Source organism: Cetorhinus maximus, chromosome 16 (genome assembly GCF_964194155.1).
Source record: "Cetorhinus maximus chromosome 16, sCetMax3.hap1.1, whole genome shotgun sequence".
Taxonomy (NCBI): domain Eukaryota; kingdom Metazoa; phylum Chordata; class Chondrichthyes; order Lamniformes; family Cetorhinidae; genus Cetorhinus; species Cetorhinus maximus.
The window spans coordinates 27,718,733-27,738,395 of NC_135894.1; the positions used below are offsets into that span (position 1 = coordinate 27,718,733).

Consider the following 19,663-nt stretch of genomic DNA (forward strand, 5'->3'; position numbering starts at 1 on the left):
GGCAAAGCTGTTAAAAACTGCTTTTTGTTTTAAGTTATTTCTATTATTTGCTATTAAGTTATTTCAATAATCCCTTCACTCCCTTCCTCTGGTGCATTGGGTATTTGCAGTCGCTGAGTGGGGCACCGAGATTAATTATGAATGTAGGGCTATTAGGAGAGAGTCAGGCACTGGGATGTTTTCCATTGATACACAGCTCTGGGGAAAGAGAGTGAAAAGTGATATTATTTTGGGATTGATATCGGGTTAAGGGATTACACTTGGATTGATGCCATGCTATGAGGAGAGAGTGGGTCAATGGCATTAGTTTGGGTTTGATACAGTGCTATGGTGAGGGAGAAAGAGTTGAGCAGTGGGATTAGTTTGGAATTGATACAGGACTATGGGGAGAGGGTGGGACAGTGGGATTAGTTTTGGATTGATACAGGGCTATGGGGAGTGAGTGGGTCAGTGGGATTAATTTGGGATTGATACAGAGCTATGGGGAGAGAGTGGGGCAATTGCATCGTATTAGACTGATACAAGGCTATGGGAGTGGAGCTGTGGGATTATTTTTTGATTGATACAGAGCTACATGTCCATTTTGCCTGTGCTCATTAGTCCCCCTCCCCTGTTTTTTTGCCTGTAATTGTTTTCCTTTACAAGTATACATTCAATTCCCTTTTGGAAGTTATTTTAGAAGTTTCCTCCAATGCCCTTTCAGGTCATAAAATCTCGTGTAAAATTATAGAATGCTTTATGAAAAATCTGAACTACGTTCAACCAAAGAAGGTAAAAGGTCTTGTTCTCACTCTTACGCGTTGGTCCGAACTTAATACAAGCTCCAAAATTCAAAATCAAATGTTCCCAGAGACTGTGGCTTCAAATCTATTTAATGCAGACACATGATATTACAAAAGAGGGTCATTTATTTCACAAATACCAGCAATATGGACAAGACAAACACCAAACTGTATAGTGCAAACATGATATTCCCCACATAGATCCAGCAAAACAGAGCCTTACAACATTGGATCAATGCCGTGCTGGCAGTGATGGGCTAATGATTATGCCAATAAGAGGATGGAATAATCCCTCCCTCATCTGTGTTAAGGTAGTTAATAGTTTGCCACTTGGAAGACCAGAAGGCACCAGTGATCATCTTACCTGGCCAGGCAGATACAGGAGGGGAGAAAACATGACGTACAATGTACCTGAATGATAGCAGTGCAACAGATTCACTAATATACTTCAGGGAAGGGGGTGGGCGCCTTTACCTGATCTAGCCCACCAGTGGTTAAGTCTTAATTCACTCAGCTGCTGTGGTAACTTGGAATGACCAATAATTGTTGTGTTGTCAGCATCGTCCATTCATTAAACAATCAAATCTGATAGAGTTACAGCTTTTAACATCACAAGACTGTCATCACAAGTGCTCTCGCTCACACAGGAATAATATTATAGAAATTGTAAACACTGAGCCACAGATAGACTAGAACAGAACCACTCAACACTGGAAAACTGCAGCATCTGTAGAGAGAACAGACTGGTTAACAGACCAGGTCACTACTAGAAACAAAGACAAGCATATTTTGGAGGGTTGGAAGAATTAAAAGGTGATGGTGTGGGGAGGGGAGTAACTCAAAATAAAGAGGAAGTTCATGGGTGGAATGTGATACCATCGGAATAAGCAGGGAATTGTTAAAACAAAGTTCAGTGAGGCAATGGGAAGACCTCAAAAGAACTAAAGTACACAGGAGATGTTGAAAAGACAAGAAAATGAGGAAACTGTAAGCTGTAATAAAAACAAAAAACTACTGCGGATGCTGGAAATCCAAAACAAACACAGAATTACCTGGAAAGACTCAGCAGGTCTGGCAGCATTGGCGGAGAAGAAAAGAGTTGACGTTTCGAGTCCTCATGACCCTTATAAGCTGTGTTTATTTGTGTCACAACATTAGGGGGAGCACATCCTACACATGCACAGATGCAGTGCCAGTGTTTGAATGTTTAAAGTGAGAGATGGTTTTAAATGCAGCTCTGCTCAGGGTGATGAATTCTTAAGAAAGAAAGTAAGGGACACAGACCATGTGAGGGAGCACAGAGGCCAAGCCTGATTGGAGGGGTGGGTGGGCTGGTATAAGAGGGGCATGTCCCCCCACCTATGGTGACGAGCTATAGTATTTTTCACCTTGAAATGGTGCTGTCTGCTGGATTCCTTTTGCCCTATTCTCATGGAAAATAGATATTCAGTCAAGGCTTGAAAATATTTAAAAGATGCCTTCTCCTCACACAATTTATGGTTCAAAGGTACCAAAATAATTTTGACTTATTTATGCTACCTGGACTCATACACTCACTGTAACTCTCATTTCACCTGCGAAATGAGCTTGGGCATTGCATGGTAGCTGGAAAACCAAGTAAACCAAATTTGGTTACTTTTTCATGTATACATGATTTGAGTTGATATATCATTTTGTATGATTCATACAATTCATGCCATAGTTGATCCCACTAAAAGCCTGATGTAAATGTGAATTCTTGCAGTAAATTTTCCTTCATTGTGATCTTTTGGATTTGGTTAAACTTACTATACACTTGACTGCGATAGTTTGGAAGAGGCTAGTCTCTCAGTGCAATCATTTGCTAGGATACCAGGAATAGGTCACACAAAGGCTATAAATTCACTACATGACATTCAGCATGATCTTATCATCTTATTTGTAGCTCAGTTTTTATGAGATCAACACTGCACCTATTCTCCTACACTATCCCTTCTTTGTCCCGTCAATGACAACACTGCATTCAAAAGGGGTCTGCTTAAGGCAAATGGCACCAGTGTGCACAGGTTTTTCAAATCCCTACATGTTCTAAATATCTGATTCCATTTCTCTGGGACTGATTTCTCCAGATCAACATCGTCAACAGTTAAGCGATATGCTCCTTTATAAATGTTCTTTAAGGCTTGTCAATCCCAATGCTTTCATAGTGTACATTTGAAGACACTTGCAAAGTTCTTTACCTTATCTGTACCCTCTACACCAGTGCTTCCCAAAATACTTTCCAATGTAACCCATTTTAACACACACACACAATCAGCCCCTCTTCCTCCTCCCCCACTATAATCAACCCCTCTCCCCCTCCCCCACACACACTGTAATCAGCCCCTCTCCCCCTCTTCCACACACACTGTAATCAGCCCCTCTCCCCCTCCCCCACACACACTGTAATCAGCCCCTCTCCCTCCCCCCACACACACTGTAATCAGACCCTCTACCTTCCTACAGGCACAGTAATCAGCCCCTCTCCCCCACACGCACTGTAATCAGCTCCTCTCCCTCCCTCATACACACACACACTGTAATCAGCCCCTCTCCCTACCCCCACACATTATCATCAGCCCCTCTCACTCCACTTCGCAATCAGCCCCGAATAACATTAGCAGAATAATATCGGAAAATTAATTAATTTCAGAACAAGTTTCAATTTTAAGGAAAGCTCAGAGAGGAGGCCTCTGGGAAAAGAGGTATGTGTAACACAGAAATGCACAAATTGCAATAGCTTTATTGTAAACGGACACCTTCGATTTCTTCTTAGAAAGGGTATTAGATGAAGAAATTGAAAATAAGGTGTTTTACTGAAAGTGAAGGCTTTGTGGAGGGAGTTCCCTCACAACCTGGCTAGGCCCAGCTGGTAGTCAAATGGGACTCTAAACCCCAAGTCCTGGTCTTGAGTCTCATTACTCAATAATATTCATTAATTTATTTAAAACTCTCAATTGCCTAAAAATCTGATGGCAAAATTTTGAGGTGCAGCAATATTGAAACAAACCATTAAAAAGATCTACAATTATTATTTTTGCCAGAACTTGACTGTTAAAATGGTCACCCACTGCATTGTTGCAACTTCTTCCATTAGCCGATTTTGGTGTAAAGGAGAGTTGTAAGACATCAGCTTGCAAAAATCAAACATGTATAACTCAGCGACAGAAAGCAGAGGCGCACTTGAGAGCATCTTTCACTATAAATGTGACAGGTTCTGACACTGACACTGTAACTGCATGTGTGCAGGAAGTGAGCCCCCTAGTGTCACAGTAAAGTTAAACGCAGCTTTTACAATTCCCACTGGTGCTTCTGACACTAACTGCAAAGGCATCAGGAACAACTGCCTGTAGCCTTTCTGTTTGCCAGCAGGAGTTACAGCAAACTGTAAAAGCTAGTAGTGAAAGGCATCTGCTGGCCCAGGAAGGCTGAAATAGAATCAAACAATTGGTTCACCTGCAAGAAAACAGATCAGCATTCAGACAAACAGACACACTTAACCATTGTCCATCTCCAGCCACTGTTCACAGTAAGGGAACTTGTAACTTGTACACCACCTGGGCTGTATTGGAGTACTCCATTCCTCTTCTGCCAGTAAAAACGCTTAAATCAAAATGGAGTCACACCCAGAATTACAATACAGCAGTTTATACTGTGACAGCATTGCCTCTCTATTTGAAAGAGTTTTAATTTTGGTTCCTTTTATTATTATTATTAAAGGGCCTAATAATTCCTCTGAGGGTAAAATCTGTCAGGCGATGAGGGCAGTATCATAAATGTATCAAACAAAACATGTGGTATAAACAGATGCTTCTTGTTGGAGAGTGCGGTACATCAGCAGTCAAACATCACTTCCATTTCCAGTCTGATGCAGCACATTAAAATTGTCTTTGGATAGGCTAAGACTGTATACAGCTGCTTGAGAATTTATTCACAATGCTCAGCCCAATCAAAAACAAAAAATCCTGATGATTGTAGTAAATGGAAACCAAACAAACTAGAAAGACACAGCAGGGTTAATAGCATCTGTAAAGAAACAAAGGCGGTTAACAGTTCTTGAGTTTTTATCCATTTCACATCTGATCAAGGATACACTCCAAAGATCAATCTTACAGATGCCAACTCACATGCTGCAGTATTTCTAACATTTATGGTTTCTTTTTAACTGCTCATTGTTTTTGATTCTAATTCCAAACCACAGTGATTTCAGACCTGTGGGCATACTTGGTAGACCAATGTTCTTCACCTTGGGTACTGCTTGAATCAGAGGTGCATTCAGAATGACACACATTTCAGTTGTTTCCTGGGTATCAAAATGAGTACTTGGTGCTCGCTGACATTCCACGGGATACTTCACAAGGAGTTTTCAAATGAAATTATCAGCCTGAAGAGGCAGTGGAAGGGGTAAACTCAAATTCCATTGCTGCTCGGAATGAAACGTCACAACACAACTCAACGCATGGCACTGCATGACAGCTATATAGGTTTCCCAATTAAACACTCCCAACAAGGAGTCTCACCTGGAGGAATAGGCTGCGTAAAATCTCGTGGGCACAGCCTGTGGAATTCTACTAAAATCTTGGACTGTGCTCGATGGCTTTACCAACGTGTACTCAGCTGAGAGGGCGGGGTGCCAAGAAAGCACAGATGGAAGATGTCCCTCACCCAGTATGAGCTAGTCCAGCACAGGCTGAAAGTGCTACCTCGTAGTGACCATCCAAAGCCCCAGGACCACATTAGAAGCTAGGAGGGCACTGCCAAACAGCAAGATAAAAAAACCAATGAGTTCTCGATTCTGCTTTTCTACAATGAGGGAACTTAGTGTAGCTTCGAAAAAGGAACTCAACATCCACTGCCCATCCAGGGCAAAGCAGGGCACAGCATTGATGACCGCTAAGGCCCCAGAGAGGGAAAGTATGTATCTGGTACAGTATAATCAAGGAAATAAGTCATTACTGAACTGTTCTTCATTTTCATGTCTGGCCACTGACATTTTTATTTATCCGTTCTCGGGATATTGGTGGCGATGGCAAGGTTTCCTTCCCTGGGTAGTGAAACAGTTGGATTTTTATAATAAATCAACCGCTTCATGGTGACTTTTACAGATACTGGTCTTATATTTCCAGATTCTTTTAAACTGAATTCAATTTTTAAAAGGACAAGCTGGATTTCCAGCTCATGCTGAGTGGATTATTTGTCCAAGTCTCTGGACTGCTGGTCCCAATAATATAACCAAACACAATACCTTATTCGTACAACTGCCAGCTAACTGTAGAATCGAACCTAGTTTTAATCATTTGCTTAAATTTAAAAAAAAGACAACCCACATCCAGTTAACTATTAAATGGAGCACTCCCCAAAATGATCAGCACCCCATTTCAAAGCTGCAACAGAGGGGCTGTGCCCCACTTAATAAATGGCATAACAATGGATGATGAGTCGTCAAGAACAAGGGGGGAGATGAAGCAGCACAACCAGGACAGAAAGGTTGACCAAAGCTGCAGCTCAGCACAGAGGTGCAGTTGGGTTGGAGTTACTTTAGTGTCCGAGCCTTTTTAGTACAGCAGACGGTGCCAATCTGTAAGAAAAACAGAACATGTTGGAAATACTCAGCAGGTCTGGCAGCATTGTGGAGAGAGAAACAGAGTTTACATTTCGAGTCAAATATGACTCTTCTTCAGAACTGAAGGAAGGTAGGAATGTGTTGGGTTTTATGCTTTTGAAAGGGGGGAGGGGGAAAGGAAGGACAAAAGGGAAGGTCAGGGATCGGTTTGAGTGCAGGAGAGATTAAATGGCAAGGATGTCACGGAACAAAAGGCAAAAGGAGTGGTAAAGGTTGTCGTAAAGAAGCAAAGCATTGGTCCAGAGTGAGTGTAAATGGCAGAATAATGAATAGCTCTGTCCAAAAGCAAAAATATAAAACACAAGATATAGGTCGGCACCTGGCAACAAAACAGAATCAAAATGGAGGTCAGAGTTCATGGTCTGAAATTGTTGAACTCAATCCAAAAAACTGAAGTACCTAATTGGAAGATGAGGTGCTGTTCCTTCAGTTTACACTGGGCTTCACTGGAACACTGCAACAGGCCAAGTACAGAAATGTAAGTGTGATAGCAAGGTGGTGATTTAAAATGGCAAGCAACTGGAAGCTCAGGGACATACTTGCGAACTGAGTGGAGGTATCCCACAAAGCGGTCACCTAACCTGTGTTTGGTCTCCCCAGAGGGGAGGCCTCATTGTGAGCAGTGAATACAGGAGACTAAACTCAAAGACATACAAGTAAATCGTCGCCTCACCTGGAAGGAGTGTTTGGGGCCTTGGACAGTGAAGAGGGGATGAGGTAAAAGGCCAGGTGTTTTACCTCCTGCAATTGCATGGGAAGGTGTCGTAGGAGTGGGACAAGATGTTGGGGGTGATTGGACTAGAGTGTTGAGTGTTGCAGGGAGAACAGTTCCTTTGCAATGCTGATAGGGGAAGGGAAGATGTGTCAGTGATGGCATCACAGTGGAGATGGCGGAAATGGTGAAGGATGATCCTTTGAATACAGACGTTGGTGGGGTGGAAGGTGAGGTCAAGGGGAACCCCATCATGGTTCTGGGAGAGCAAAAGTGCAGGAAATGGGTCATGCATGGTTGAGGGCCCTGTCAATGGCAATGGGGTTGGGGAGGGCGGTGGTGGAGTCCTTGGTTGAGGGAAAAGGAAAACATATCAGAAGTGCTGTTGTGGAAGGTTGCATCATCAGAACAGATGTGACAAAAGGGAAAGAGCGAGCTGGAGATGGACCATGTGAAGATGACAGAAGAGTGGGAATTGGAAGCAAAGTTGAAGAAGTTTTCCAGTTCAGGATGAGAGCAGGAAACGACACCACTACAGTCATCAATGTACCCAAAAAAAGAGTTGGGGGTGGGCTTAATAGGACTGGAACAAGGAATAAAAGCAAAATACTGTTTTCATTTCAGATTTCCAGCTTCACTAAGTGCTTGAAATAGTCAGCAGGTCTGGCAGCATCTGTGGAGACAGATAGAGTTAACATTTCAACTCATATTGGGCTCGGAATGTTAACTGGTTTCTCTCTCCACAGATGTTGCCAGGCCAGCTGAGTCTTTCCAGCATTTTGTTTATTTTTCAAATTTCTGGCATATGTGGTGTTTTGCTTTTATTTCAGTGCCAATCTGTTTTCCAGAGTTTGCCCCATGGGAGTGTTCCTGGAAATGAGGACTGTCGATGGCAACCGGAGATGTAAGGAGGCGGTCTCCAGGGAGGGTTCCTTCAAAAGTTCTGGAGTTTGAGAAGCAACTGGAAACACACAGGAGGAGCAGGAAAGGAAAGAGACTCCGAGGAAAGGAGATGGTGACCATCTTCCAGGCAGAGGAGTGATTGGCGGACATTGAAGCTGTCAGATTGATGTAGAGCACTGTGTATTGATGATGCAAACATGAACAGTGATCTTGGAAGGAAATTACATGAAACAGCACAGACTATGGAACAATTACTCACAAAAGAGATAAACAGAGCAGGGGCGGCATGGTGGTGGGAATTTGACCAGTTATGGAAGGAACAGGGCCAAATCTTACTGGTTTGGGTGGAGGGGGGTGGGGGGAGAATCAAAGGAAAGAAGGGAAGCAGTTTACAATAGCACAGAGGATTAAGGGGCTCAGTTAGAGATTAACAAAATTACAGGAGGCTTCGAGAGTTTAAGTAGTGAGAGATTGGTTGCGCTTGTTGGTGAATCAGTAACAAAGGGACACAGGCTCAGGACTATCGCTGGAATTATGAAGCAGGAGATTAGAAGGAATGTTTTCACACCAAAGATTATTCAAAGATGGAAAGCTTTACCGAGGAACCTATTGAGACAAAGGGTGAACACAGTTTAAAAGGGAACTGGATAAGCACTTGAAAAGGAAGACGATAAAAGGAAATGGGGAAAGGGCATTCGAGTAAGTTAAAGAATTGGCACAGGTACAATGGGCTGAATGGCCTCCTTCTGTGCAATGAAACCATGACAACAATGACATAATTCTTAACTCTGGTACAGGTAGTTGAGAGAACACAAGGATATGACACACTGCAGCAAAACAGTGCAACACAAGGCACAGGTTTACCCGTAGGTTGAGGTATGCTCCAGTAGCCTGGGAATTTCAGGAGCATAGATGGAGGCCACAAACCTGGCAGCATGGGACAACTGAATGGATGAGAGAGGTGCTGGGCAAAGCTCAAACTCTGGCACTCGGAGCAGATTGGCGCAGATTCAAACCAACCCTTTTCAAGTGGACTCAACTTATTCTGTGCACTTCAAACACATTTCCATTTATCCCTCAATAGTCGCTCTGTGGTTCTGATAATAAGAAAAGGATACTTGCAAAAAGTTTCAATCACCACAGGGATGTCCAGATGTAGAAATCCGAACCGTGGCATGTAATTGGTGAGACTCACTGTGAACAAAAAGGCACATATCATCATCACAGCAAGTGTTCTGGTCCAAAACCTCAGTTGGTGAAGGATGATACAGGAGGCAATAAATACATTTATTTACAGAATGAAACATTACAAGCATACGCCTCCTAACATAACCCTCCCACAGTTTCAATAAGTGTCTCTTTATATGAGCTCAAGTAAAACATCAATCAATTCCCTCTACATGCATTTAATTAAACACAATTACCAGGAAGCACATCAAGTGCAAGGAATGGACTTACCAGGCTGTGAGGCCCCTAACATCAGCCTGTGTGGGTTCTATGAGGCCCCCATCCCCAGCCTCTGGATAACCTCTGCATCCCCAGCCCCCAGATAGCTCCCGCATTGGCAACCCCAGGATAGCCTCCCTACCTCACCAGCCCCTGGATAAACCCCCTTTCCAGCCCCTGGATAACCCCCATCGCCAGCCCCTGGATACCATCATTGTCAAGGCACAGAAATTCTCTAAAGGTTGTGTTAAGCAAAAATCTATGCTTAATGAAATTTCAATTCATCTCATTGTAGGCAGTGGGTAAGATGGCATTAATCTGCATTACAGTGGGTAAAGTCAAGTGATTTGATGACATTGAGTAAAATGCATCACTCTCAGAATATATGTAAATAATGTGAAAAATGTCTGCATCGATGGCCTGGGCTCGTTAGTGTTAAATATAATGTAATCACAATAGGAGAGGGCATTGTAGTTATTCACCAGGAAATAATTTCCAACAGCACAACAATAATTTTAACCTTTAGTGCAGAAACAACTGTCACAAAGAGTTTCACACAGAAGCAGAAAGCTGGCGCCAAGATGGAGGAAGGAATGGTTGAGATGACCAAAAGCTTGGTGAAAGACATGCATTGAAAGGAGAGTGTTAATTGGAGGTGGTGGTGGTGGATAGACAGTGTGGAGTGTAAACAGCCAAAGGTTCAGCCACTAATGACAGGGTGAAGGGAGAGGAGGAGGGAGACTGGAGTCATGGGTGAATGGAGAGCTCATGGTTTGCAGGACTGCAGGGAATTATGAAGAGGGGGCGTAGCCACAACAATATTTAAACACAAAGAGTGGAACTTTTAAATCTGTAGTGTAGAGGATGGGGTGACAGGGAAGCTGGGCAAGTTACAAGAAGCAGAGCAATGGACAAGCTGGAGTTTATGGATAGCGGGGAACGGGAGGTTGGTCAGCAGTGTTGGTATGATCGAGGCTTGGGGGTGGGGACTGTTGGGTGGGTGTTGTTACAGTACTAAATGTCTTAAAGAAGTCTCCGTAGTCTTCTGTAGCTTAACTGTAAGTCTTTATTAACTACCAGAACTATTTACACATGTACAGTGAAGGGTACAAGCTAGGAGCTGTCTCCATGCTTAGGTCTGTACACATCTCTACTCAACACTGCACTGACCCCTAGGTCTGGGTCATGTGCCATCTTACATCATTATGTGGATGCTGTACTCAGTCCCACATTAACCCTATAGGTGTTAGGCTCTGAAACTATAGGGATGAGGACAAAACTATGACTGAGGTTTTTAAATAGCAGATTGGCTGAGGTAGGGGCACGTTAGAAAAATGGAAGTCAATGGTCTTTATGAGGGGAGAATATAGTTTCTTAAGCTCAGTGCGGGATTAAACAGCTTTCAGAGTCTGCTTCAGCCTGAGATAGTGGCCAGGAATGGGGGTAAAGTTAGTAACGAGAGAAGATTCTGCAGCAGGTGCTGAGAGTGATGGCTTTGGCCTTCCCAATGTCTATTTGGAGGTGGCGGGGGGTAAGCAACTTGGGGGAAGAGTTTAGTTTTTGCAGGGATGGAAGTAGATTGGAGTTGGAGAGGGAGGTGAGGTTTACAGTTACAGAGAAAGCGGAGCCAGTTTGATGCCAGTCTTCTCCTCTCTACTGATGAACACACTATTGGTGAATGACACACTATTAATGGCCTGGGAGTTAGAGGAAAACGTAAAGCCAGGAAATGTTATTGACTATCTCTCAACAAGGTTCAAAGCCACACTCCTTTACATCCTAGTCATTTAATATTTCACTTGTGGACTAGTGCAGGATTCCCAGGTAAGGATTTCAAGCTATTTTCCTCCAACTTCACTGGTCAAGATAGGTGTCAACATGCAACCAAACTCCAGGCTCTGCCAACACTGCTCTCACTGGGCACTGAGATATGGGAATGGGTGAGGCACAGGTGGACACTTCTTCTCAGTTGTCCTCCCCTCCCTGGCCAACATCTCTCTAGACCCTCACAATAAGAGGATCATTCAGGAGAGAACCAGCAGCTTGAAGTGCATCCGACCATTCAGTCAACACAGCCAATTGCCAAATGCGAAATCTGTGCCACCAAATACAGGTTTTGGCCTTGGCCCAATGGATGGCGCACTTGCCTCTGGATCAGAAGGTCATGAGGTCAAGTTCCACGACAGAGACTGGAGCCTACAATCCAGGTTGACACTCCAGTGCAGTACCGAAGGAGCGCTGCACTGTCAAAGTTGTCATCTTTCATTTGAGGAATTAAACCAAGGCCCAGCTACTCTCTCAGGCGGGTATAAATGATCTCACAACATCCTGACCAATATTTGCCTCTCAAACATTACCTAAAATAATAGATTTCATTGTGTCATATTTTAATTTTGTTTGTTCCAGGAATGTACTATTTCTTACTTCCTTACGTTGAATTGCATTAGTGACATCCACCCATTCACCCAGCCTTTCTACAAGCCTCTTGGCAACTACATACATTGTTCCTCACTCTGCTAATGCCTAATTTGGTACAGTTGACTAATGTTAATTTTATTTCCTCTATGCTTATAGAATCATTAAGCACAGAAGGATGCTATTCGGCCCATTATGCCTGTGCCTTCTCTTTGAAAGCACCATGTAATTAGTCCTACTCAACTTGTAAATTTCTCCTTCCAATTATTTATCTAATTCCTTTTTGAAAGTTAATATTGAATCTGCTCCCACCACCCTTTCAGGCAATGCATTCAAGATCATAACTAAAAACCAGGTTATCTGGTCATTGCCATGTTATTAGTTGTGGGAGCTTGCTGTGCACAAATTGGCAGCTGTGTTTCCTGCATTACAAGAGTGATTACATTTACAAAATACTTAATTTGGCTATAAAGTACTTTTGGACGTCCTGAGGTCATGAAAGGCACAACGTAAATGTAAGTGCTTTCTGTATAGCCCTATTTTTATTCGACACACATTGAGTGACAATGAGGAAAAACATGAGAAGCTTGGCTCCACTTCAGGTACAAATTGTTGCTCTCAGAATGCCATAATCACTCTCCAGATATCCATTTACAATCCCACTATGAGGGGGTAACAGGGTCTGGTCTCTTCCATATTCTATGATTCAGCATTGTTGATCCTTGATGCCTAAGCTGATGTTTACAGAATTATATTGAATGATACAGACCTGCATATTGAAGATGCACAGGGTGTCCCAGAAATAACATATCCATGGGAGACGAGTGCTTGACTCTGATCAGCCTGGTTTGGTTTTCAAGGGAGGGTTTCACACACAGGCTGGGCACCAACTCCTTCTGACAATCCGTGTTCCTCTGACATACCTGGCTAGATTCAATGGCTTTCCTGGCAGCTAGACAAACATGCTGCAAACACAAACAAACATATGAAGGAGAGTGAGGTGCAGGTGACAATACATAGCACGGAGGAAGGGCAATCATTTCTCTTCGATTCATTCCCGGGACGAGGGGTTTATCCTATGAAGAAAGGTTGAACATGTCGGGCTATATAACCATTGGAGTTTAGAAGTATGAGAGGTGATTGTATTGAAATATATAAGACCCTGAGGGGATTTGATAGGGTGGATACGGGGAGGATGTTTCCCCTTGTGGGGGAGACTAAAACCAGGGGATACAGTTTAGGAATAAGAGGTCTACTGCTTAAGATGGAGATGAGGAGAATTTTTTTTCCCCTCACAGAGAGTCATTAGTTTGTGGACTTCTCGTCCCCAGATGGCAGTGGAGGCTGGGTCATTGAATTTATTCAAGGCTGAGTTAGATTTTTGATAGGGGAGTCTAGGCTTATGGGGGGGCAGACAGGAAAGTGGAGATGAGACCAAAACCAGATTAGCCATTATCTTATTAAATGGAGGAGCAGACTCGAAGGGGCAAATGGCCTACTCCTGCTCCTGAGTCCTATGTTCCCATATTCCTAGTACTAATCACCTAACAGTTGAGCTGCTATCAAACCCCTTCATCATTTTAAAGATCTCAAGCTGGTCTTCACTTTACAACACAGGTGCACATCTTCTCAAATTTGGTGACAACCTTGTAAATCTGGTCTGCACTTTCTCCAGTGTTTCAATATCCTTTTTGATGATCCACAACACCCCCCACCCCTCCCCCTTCAGCAGCTCCCGATGATCAGCGTACGGATCTGAGCGATGATAGCAGCAATAAACAGAACAGGAGACAAGGACTCCAGACACATACAGCGTGTAGCAGAGCAGCGGCAGTGTGTATATACTCAGTAGGAAAAAAAATAAGGTAGGCGATTGGCTGGGATTATCATTGGCTTTATTTCTCTAAGCGAGGGTGATAGATTAAATCCACAATTTTTTGTTAATTGCCTAACAGGTTTTTTTTTAAGTTTCATTAAATTTAAATTTAGTGCATTGAAGCAAGCTCAAGTCTCATTAAGATTTATGTTTTATTTAAATTAAACTCCACATAAAATAAAGTGTTGTCAGCACAAGGGAAACAGCTCACTGGTGCATTGCTGCTGAGTGTTTATTCTTAAGATTATTTCTGTTAACTCAGTAAATAGTCAAATAAATAGACATAGCAAGGCACCTCAGGCCCATTAGATGCACATCCTGTTCCATGTTGGAATTCCAGGAAACTTCTCATGTTCTGGACAACTACATGTGCAGAAAGTATTGTCACCTGGAGGAGCTCAGGTTCTGTGTTTTGGAGGTTCAGCATCAGCTGGCATCACTGCAGTGCATTAGTAAGACAGAGTTTTGTGGCTAGCACGTTCCTAGATGCAGCTTAAGGTGTGCTAGTAGAGAGGGAATGGGTGACCGCCAGGCAGTCAAGGAGGATCTGGCCGATGGTGTAGGAATCCTCTGACTACAACCTGCTCTCCAACCAGTATTCGGTTCTGAATACAGGTGAGAGTGATGTTTCACCTGGAGAGTGCAGCCAGAACAAAGTCCCTGGCACCACAACTGGCTCGAGGTGGGGGGGTGGCAGATTTGGATGAAGACTGGGAGCAATATTGATAGGGGATTTGTCAGTTGCGGGGACAGACAGGTGTTTCTGAGGCTACAGACATGAATTCAGAATGGTATGTTGCCTCCCTGGTTCCAGGGTCAAGAATGTCAGTGAGTGGCTGCAGAACACTCTGTGGAGGGAGGGTTAACAGCCAGCAGTCGTGGTCATGATTGGTACCAACAACATTGGTAGGAAGAGGGATGCGGTCCTGCAGGCAGACTTTAGGGAGCTAAGAAACTAGTAAGCAGGACTTCAAAAGTAGTAATCTCAGGATTACTCCCAGTGCCACGTGATAATGAGCATAGAAATAAGGCAGTAGAGCAGATGAATGTGTGGCTGGAGAGATGGTGCAGGAGGGAGGCCTTTAGAACTGGTTCTGGGAGAGGTGAAGGCTGATAGAGACCAGGGTTGCAGCTCAACAGAGCCAGGACCAAGGTAGCAAATGGTTAAGATCTGGAATGCACTGCCTGACAGTGGGATGGAGGCAGGTTTAATTGTCTGTTGCTTTCAGAAGGGAATTGGATCATTAGCAAAAAAAAAAAAAATTTTTCAGGCTACGGGGAAAAGGTGGGAGAGTGGGACTTACTGAGTTGCAGAGAGCTGGTATGGACACAACAGGCCAAATGGCCTTGTGCACTGTAACCATTCTATGATTCTACTTCACTCAGCAGCAGTTCCACTGACCTGTTCTGTTGTGGGATCATGTGCTGTATTAAGTTTCAGTAATGTTAAAAACTCTTGTTTGCACCAAAGCCTTGCGTGTAATGGGATTGGGAGAGGTAAACAGAGAGAGAGGATTGGTTGATTCAACGTTTGGCTAAATCCAGTACAGCATATCCACTGAGAAGCTGCTGGCTACTGGAGGGCAATTGGAATTCATGGCTGCATTAAGTAGGCAGACCAACAAAAGGGCAAGACATGCGAACCTCAGTGGCAAGGAGAGACAGGGAGAGACAGAGAGAGAGAGAGACAGAGAGAGAGAGAGAGAGAGAGACCCACTCTCAGAGACAGAGAGAAAGCCACGCACAGAGACAGAGTGTGACAGTGACCACACCCTTACTCAGATAAATAGCATATTCTACCCATTGTAGGAACTCCACCAAATACCATTTTATACCTTGTGTATAAACTGCATTTATTACTATAAACGCACTGCATAACCTACATCTGATACCATATTATACACATCGTATAGCTCACTATATATTGTTGAATTATAAGTTCAGGTCTTGCCATTTCATGCCTGGACTGACCCATCACATCCAGGGTGTAACAAACTAATCAGAAAAGCTAGACATAGATCTCGGTAGCGGTTGTGAAAAACCCGTGATTAAAGCAGCATGTTCCTGTTGCCTATTCAAATCCTTTCCTTCCAATTGTCTCAATTCACAATATTGTCCATGGAAAAATTGAGTTTTGTACAAAGACAGCTGCATGTGGATTTTTGTGGCAATGAACACGCATGTTTGTTAAACAGCTGCTCAGTGCAGAGAGAATGAAGTCTGAAGAGACTCACCTGGGGGATTTCCAGGTTTCCATGGTAAGAGAAGCAAATATCCACCAGGCTGTTGTTGCTACAACATTCTGTAGTTCCATCAAGCCTCTTGTACACTGCAGAGAAGAAAAGGTAATTTTACTGGATCGAGTCAGCACTTTGAGCGAGCTTTAGGCTTTGTAATCTGCTTTCAGAAATCTTTTGGATATCGTCATTAACAGATGTGAGAAGAGGCCAGTTTAAAGACTTTCCAAGGCTATGTAGGAGAAGAGTGCCAAGACCTGGTCAGGAGTAAGTATCAGGACTGCTCACAGCACAACAATAATTTGTATTTATATAGCACCTTGAACATAATAAAACATCCAAAGGTGCTTCACAGGAACGTTTTAAAAAGAAACCCTGGCACCAAGCCACATAATGAGAGATTAGGATTATGGCTAAAAGCTTGGCCAAACAAGTTTTAAGGAGCGTCTTAAGGGAGGAAAGTGACACAGAAAAGTAGAAAGGTTTAAGGAGAGAATTCAAGGGCTTAGGTCATAGGCAGCTGAAGCTCCGGCCGCCAATGGTGCAGTGATGAGAATCGAAGATACTCAGGGGAACCACGAGCGCAGGCAAGAGGAACAGGACTGGGGGAGGTCACGTATTCCAGGATTTGGAGTATAAACAGGAAAGTTCCTGAACAACCTCGCGTCACTACATGACAAGGCCGTAGTGTGAGATTGTGCGTGTATGGGGGTGGGTAGGGATGGCCAGCATGGCTGTCACAGTCCCTCTTAGCTTGTATCCAGTTTGGAGAAAGCTAAGTCAAAATCAAAATTCTGTGGCTCCTGGAAAACAAGCAAAGATGGAAAACGCTGGGGGCACTTGGTGGGTCAGTGTGCACCTGAGGAGAGGGGAAGAAGCCTGAGGAGGCAGGCCCTGCTCCTCTTCATGTGACCTCGTAAGAACTAAAGTAAAGTTAATTAGAAAAAAGGGGAAGGGAAATATCAAGCCCACACACAAAATTCTATGGAATGGGTGTAGCAGACCATCAGTAATAGGCAGAGGCATTAATGAAATAAAATAGAGTTGAGTCGTGAAGGAGCTGAAAGGCCTGGGGAAATGGGGGACAGACTGAAATGAGAATGAGGGGGCAGCACAAACCAGAAGTTATTTCCTTCCATGTTCAGACCTGAAGCTTGCATTGAGTTTTGTCAGGAGTACGAGGCCAGGGACAGAGAGGTCAGAGTGGAAATGGGGGTGGGGTGGGTAACATTGTAAGCTACAGGGATCTCGGGTCACAAATAGAGAAAGAGCCGAGGTGGTCAGCTAACCCCAGGTGCCGGTGTAGAGACCTCAGTGAGAGCAGCAAATGAAGTACAGCAGATAATACCCCCCACCCCCACCGGGTGAAGCATACAATTGCAGCCTTGAACACTAAAAATGGGGGACCTGGGAATTTACAACCCGGAACCTACAGGGCACGAAGAGGCATTCAGCCTAATCAGTCTATGCCAGTGTTTATACTCTACAGCAGGCTCCACCCAATAATTACCTCTTACCATCCTTTCCCCTGCATTGCTCCATTCCCTGCTCCCTCATGTCTGAATCAAGCCTTCCTTTATTACTGACATTTAAACAGTCCAGATTGTGGAAAATGCAGCAGCTAATCTGCACAAGCAAGATCCCTACAGGGCAGCGAGTTAAAGGACCAGGTAAATCTATTTTAGTGATGTTGGCTCAGGGATAAATGTTGGTTAGGACACTGGGGAGAACTCCTCAGCTCTTTTTTCCAATAGTGCCATGGGGTCTTTTACATTCAGCTGTAAGGACAGGTGTATACGGTTAGAATAGAATAGCAAGAGGGTGGAGGGAAATATGGACAATCTGACCAAGCAGAGGGGGTTACTGCGGACCAGGAATGTGGGAGGAAGGAAGGGATGTGGATGACCTCAGTGACAGCAACCCACACCCCCTCCACTGCCAGTGGCTTCAGTGCAGCCATCCTTCATTACCAGCACCTGATTCTGAGAGAAAACAGAAGCGATGGTTAAGATCTAAAGCTGTAATGCTCAATGTTAACAGCCACATCCCAGGGGTCCACTTGCCTTTCTTCCTCCACATTCCCAGGCCACGGGAGTCTCCTCTTTACCAAGTTTTCCACGCTTCCCTTCTCTCGACCCATCTCGTTTCTCCACTTGTTTTATTATCACCTCTTTTTACCTTGCACCATCATGTCTTGTCAATTAATCTCTCCTGCTCTCTACCCTATCACAGACCTTCTCTGTTGCGCTTCCACAGTTGCTTCCAGACCTGTTGAATGCTTGCAGTATTTTCTTTTTTTAAATCTCTAGCCTATATCCTACTAAGTATTGCATGTCAGTACCTCGGCTCACAGAACTCTGGTGTTGCAGGGTTGCCTCTTTGATACAGTATCCAGTCTGTGGTTTCACAGAAATCTCTTCAATGCACTTGTGCCAATCCTCCACACTGTAAACGGAACAGTTTTCCACATATTTCACAAGATCACCCATGGACAGTCCTCTGGGTCCACTGGCAGGGGAATTCTGAGAAGCAGGAGATAAATATGATTAAATATACCAACAGTCTGTCTTACATGCTCTGGTCAGACCTCATCCAAAGTACCACATTCTGTTCTGGGCACTGCACCTCAGGAAAGGTTGCCTTGACTAGGCTTGTCTTCCCTTGAGCATAGAAGATTAAGGAGCAATCTAATGTTTTAGATGAGTAAAGGACTTGATAAAGTAGATAGAGAGAAACTAGAGAGTCCAGAGCAAGGGGGCACAATCTTAAAATTAGAGTTAGGCTGTTCAAGGGTGACACCAGGAAGCACTTCCTTCACAAAAATGGTAGTAGAAATCTGGAACTCGTCTCCAAAACAATGTTGAGGCTCAGGGTCATAAGAGCATGAGAAATAGGAGCAGGAACAGGCCCATCAAGCATGCTCCATCATTCAACAAGATCATGGCTGAACATCTACATTAATTCCACCTCCCTGACTGATCCCTATATCCCAATTCCCTTAGTGTCCAAGAATTCATTGGTCTCAGCCTTGAATTTCTATGTGTATTTGTGTTGCAACACAAGGGAGAGCACTTCATGCACATGCTCAGTTGCAGTCTCAGTGTCAGCCAGTTGGCAACATCAGAACAAACAAGGTGGCTTGACACAGACTAACAAAGTTCAAGTTATAGTTAGGTCTATGTCGTCTTTAAGTTCTTGTATCTAGCCCACCTTTCATTTAGTAAATGTAAAACACACTTCTGACAATTTAGTGAATGGAGAAAACATATAATCTGGAAATTTCAGTAACTTAGATTCTCAACTTCAATGCGGAGAATTGATTATAATATTTAGATTGAGAACAACTTGTTGGTTAAAAAAAAACATTTTCTAAAACATGTTTTAGAAAAAATTCATTACCCAATGTGGAATTTGAAACAGTGATTTAAGAGTCCCATTATATACCAACTGAGCTACACAGGCCATGTAGAAACTTCCTGCACAAAGCCTTGACACAGTAGATCTAGCCTAAGGAGCGCTTTATTCTCCATTTCAATGACTATTGAAGTCAATCAGTGAGACCCACAGCAAGGATTTAACATCAGTGATGCGCCAACACAGAATATTTTAATAAAAACAAAATACTGCAGATGCTGGAAATCTGAAATTAAA

At 43.6% G+C, this 19,663-nt stretch overlaps 1 protein-coding gene across 1 annotated transcript in view; it reads right to left on the minus strand.

Moving 5' to 3' along the window:
* Positions 1-856: 856 nt before the first annotated feature.
* The window catches only part of mbtps2 (membrane-bound transcription factor peptidase, site 2), a 43,730-nt gene continuing 24,923 nt past the window's right edge, over positions 857-19,663 (minus strand). Inside the window, exons 7-11 of the mRNA XM_078559562.1 lie at positions 18,354-18,534; positions 16,010-16,104; positions 12,669-12,864; positions 9,157-9,232; positions 857-5,722 (exon numbers count right to left, since the gene is read on the minus strand). Coding sequence (XP_078415688.1) covers positions 5,500-5,722; positions 9,157-9,232; positions 12,669-12,864; positions 16,010-16,104; positions 18,354-18,534 — 771 coding nt within the window. The 3' untranslated portion in view covers positions 857-5,499. The remainder of the gene's footprint in view (positions 5,723-9,156; positions 9,233-12,668; positions 12,865-16,009; positions 16,105-18,353; positions 18,535-19,663) is intronic.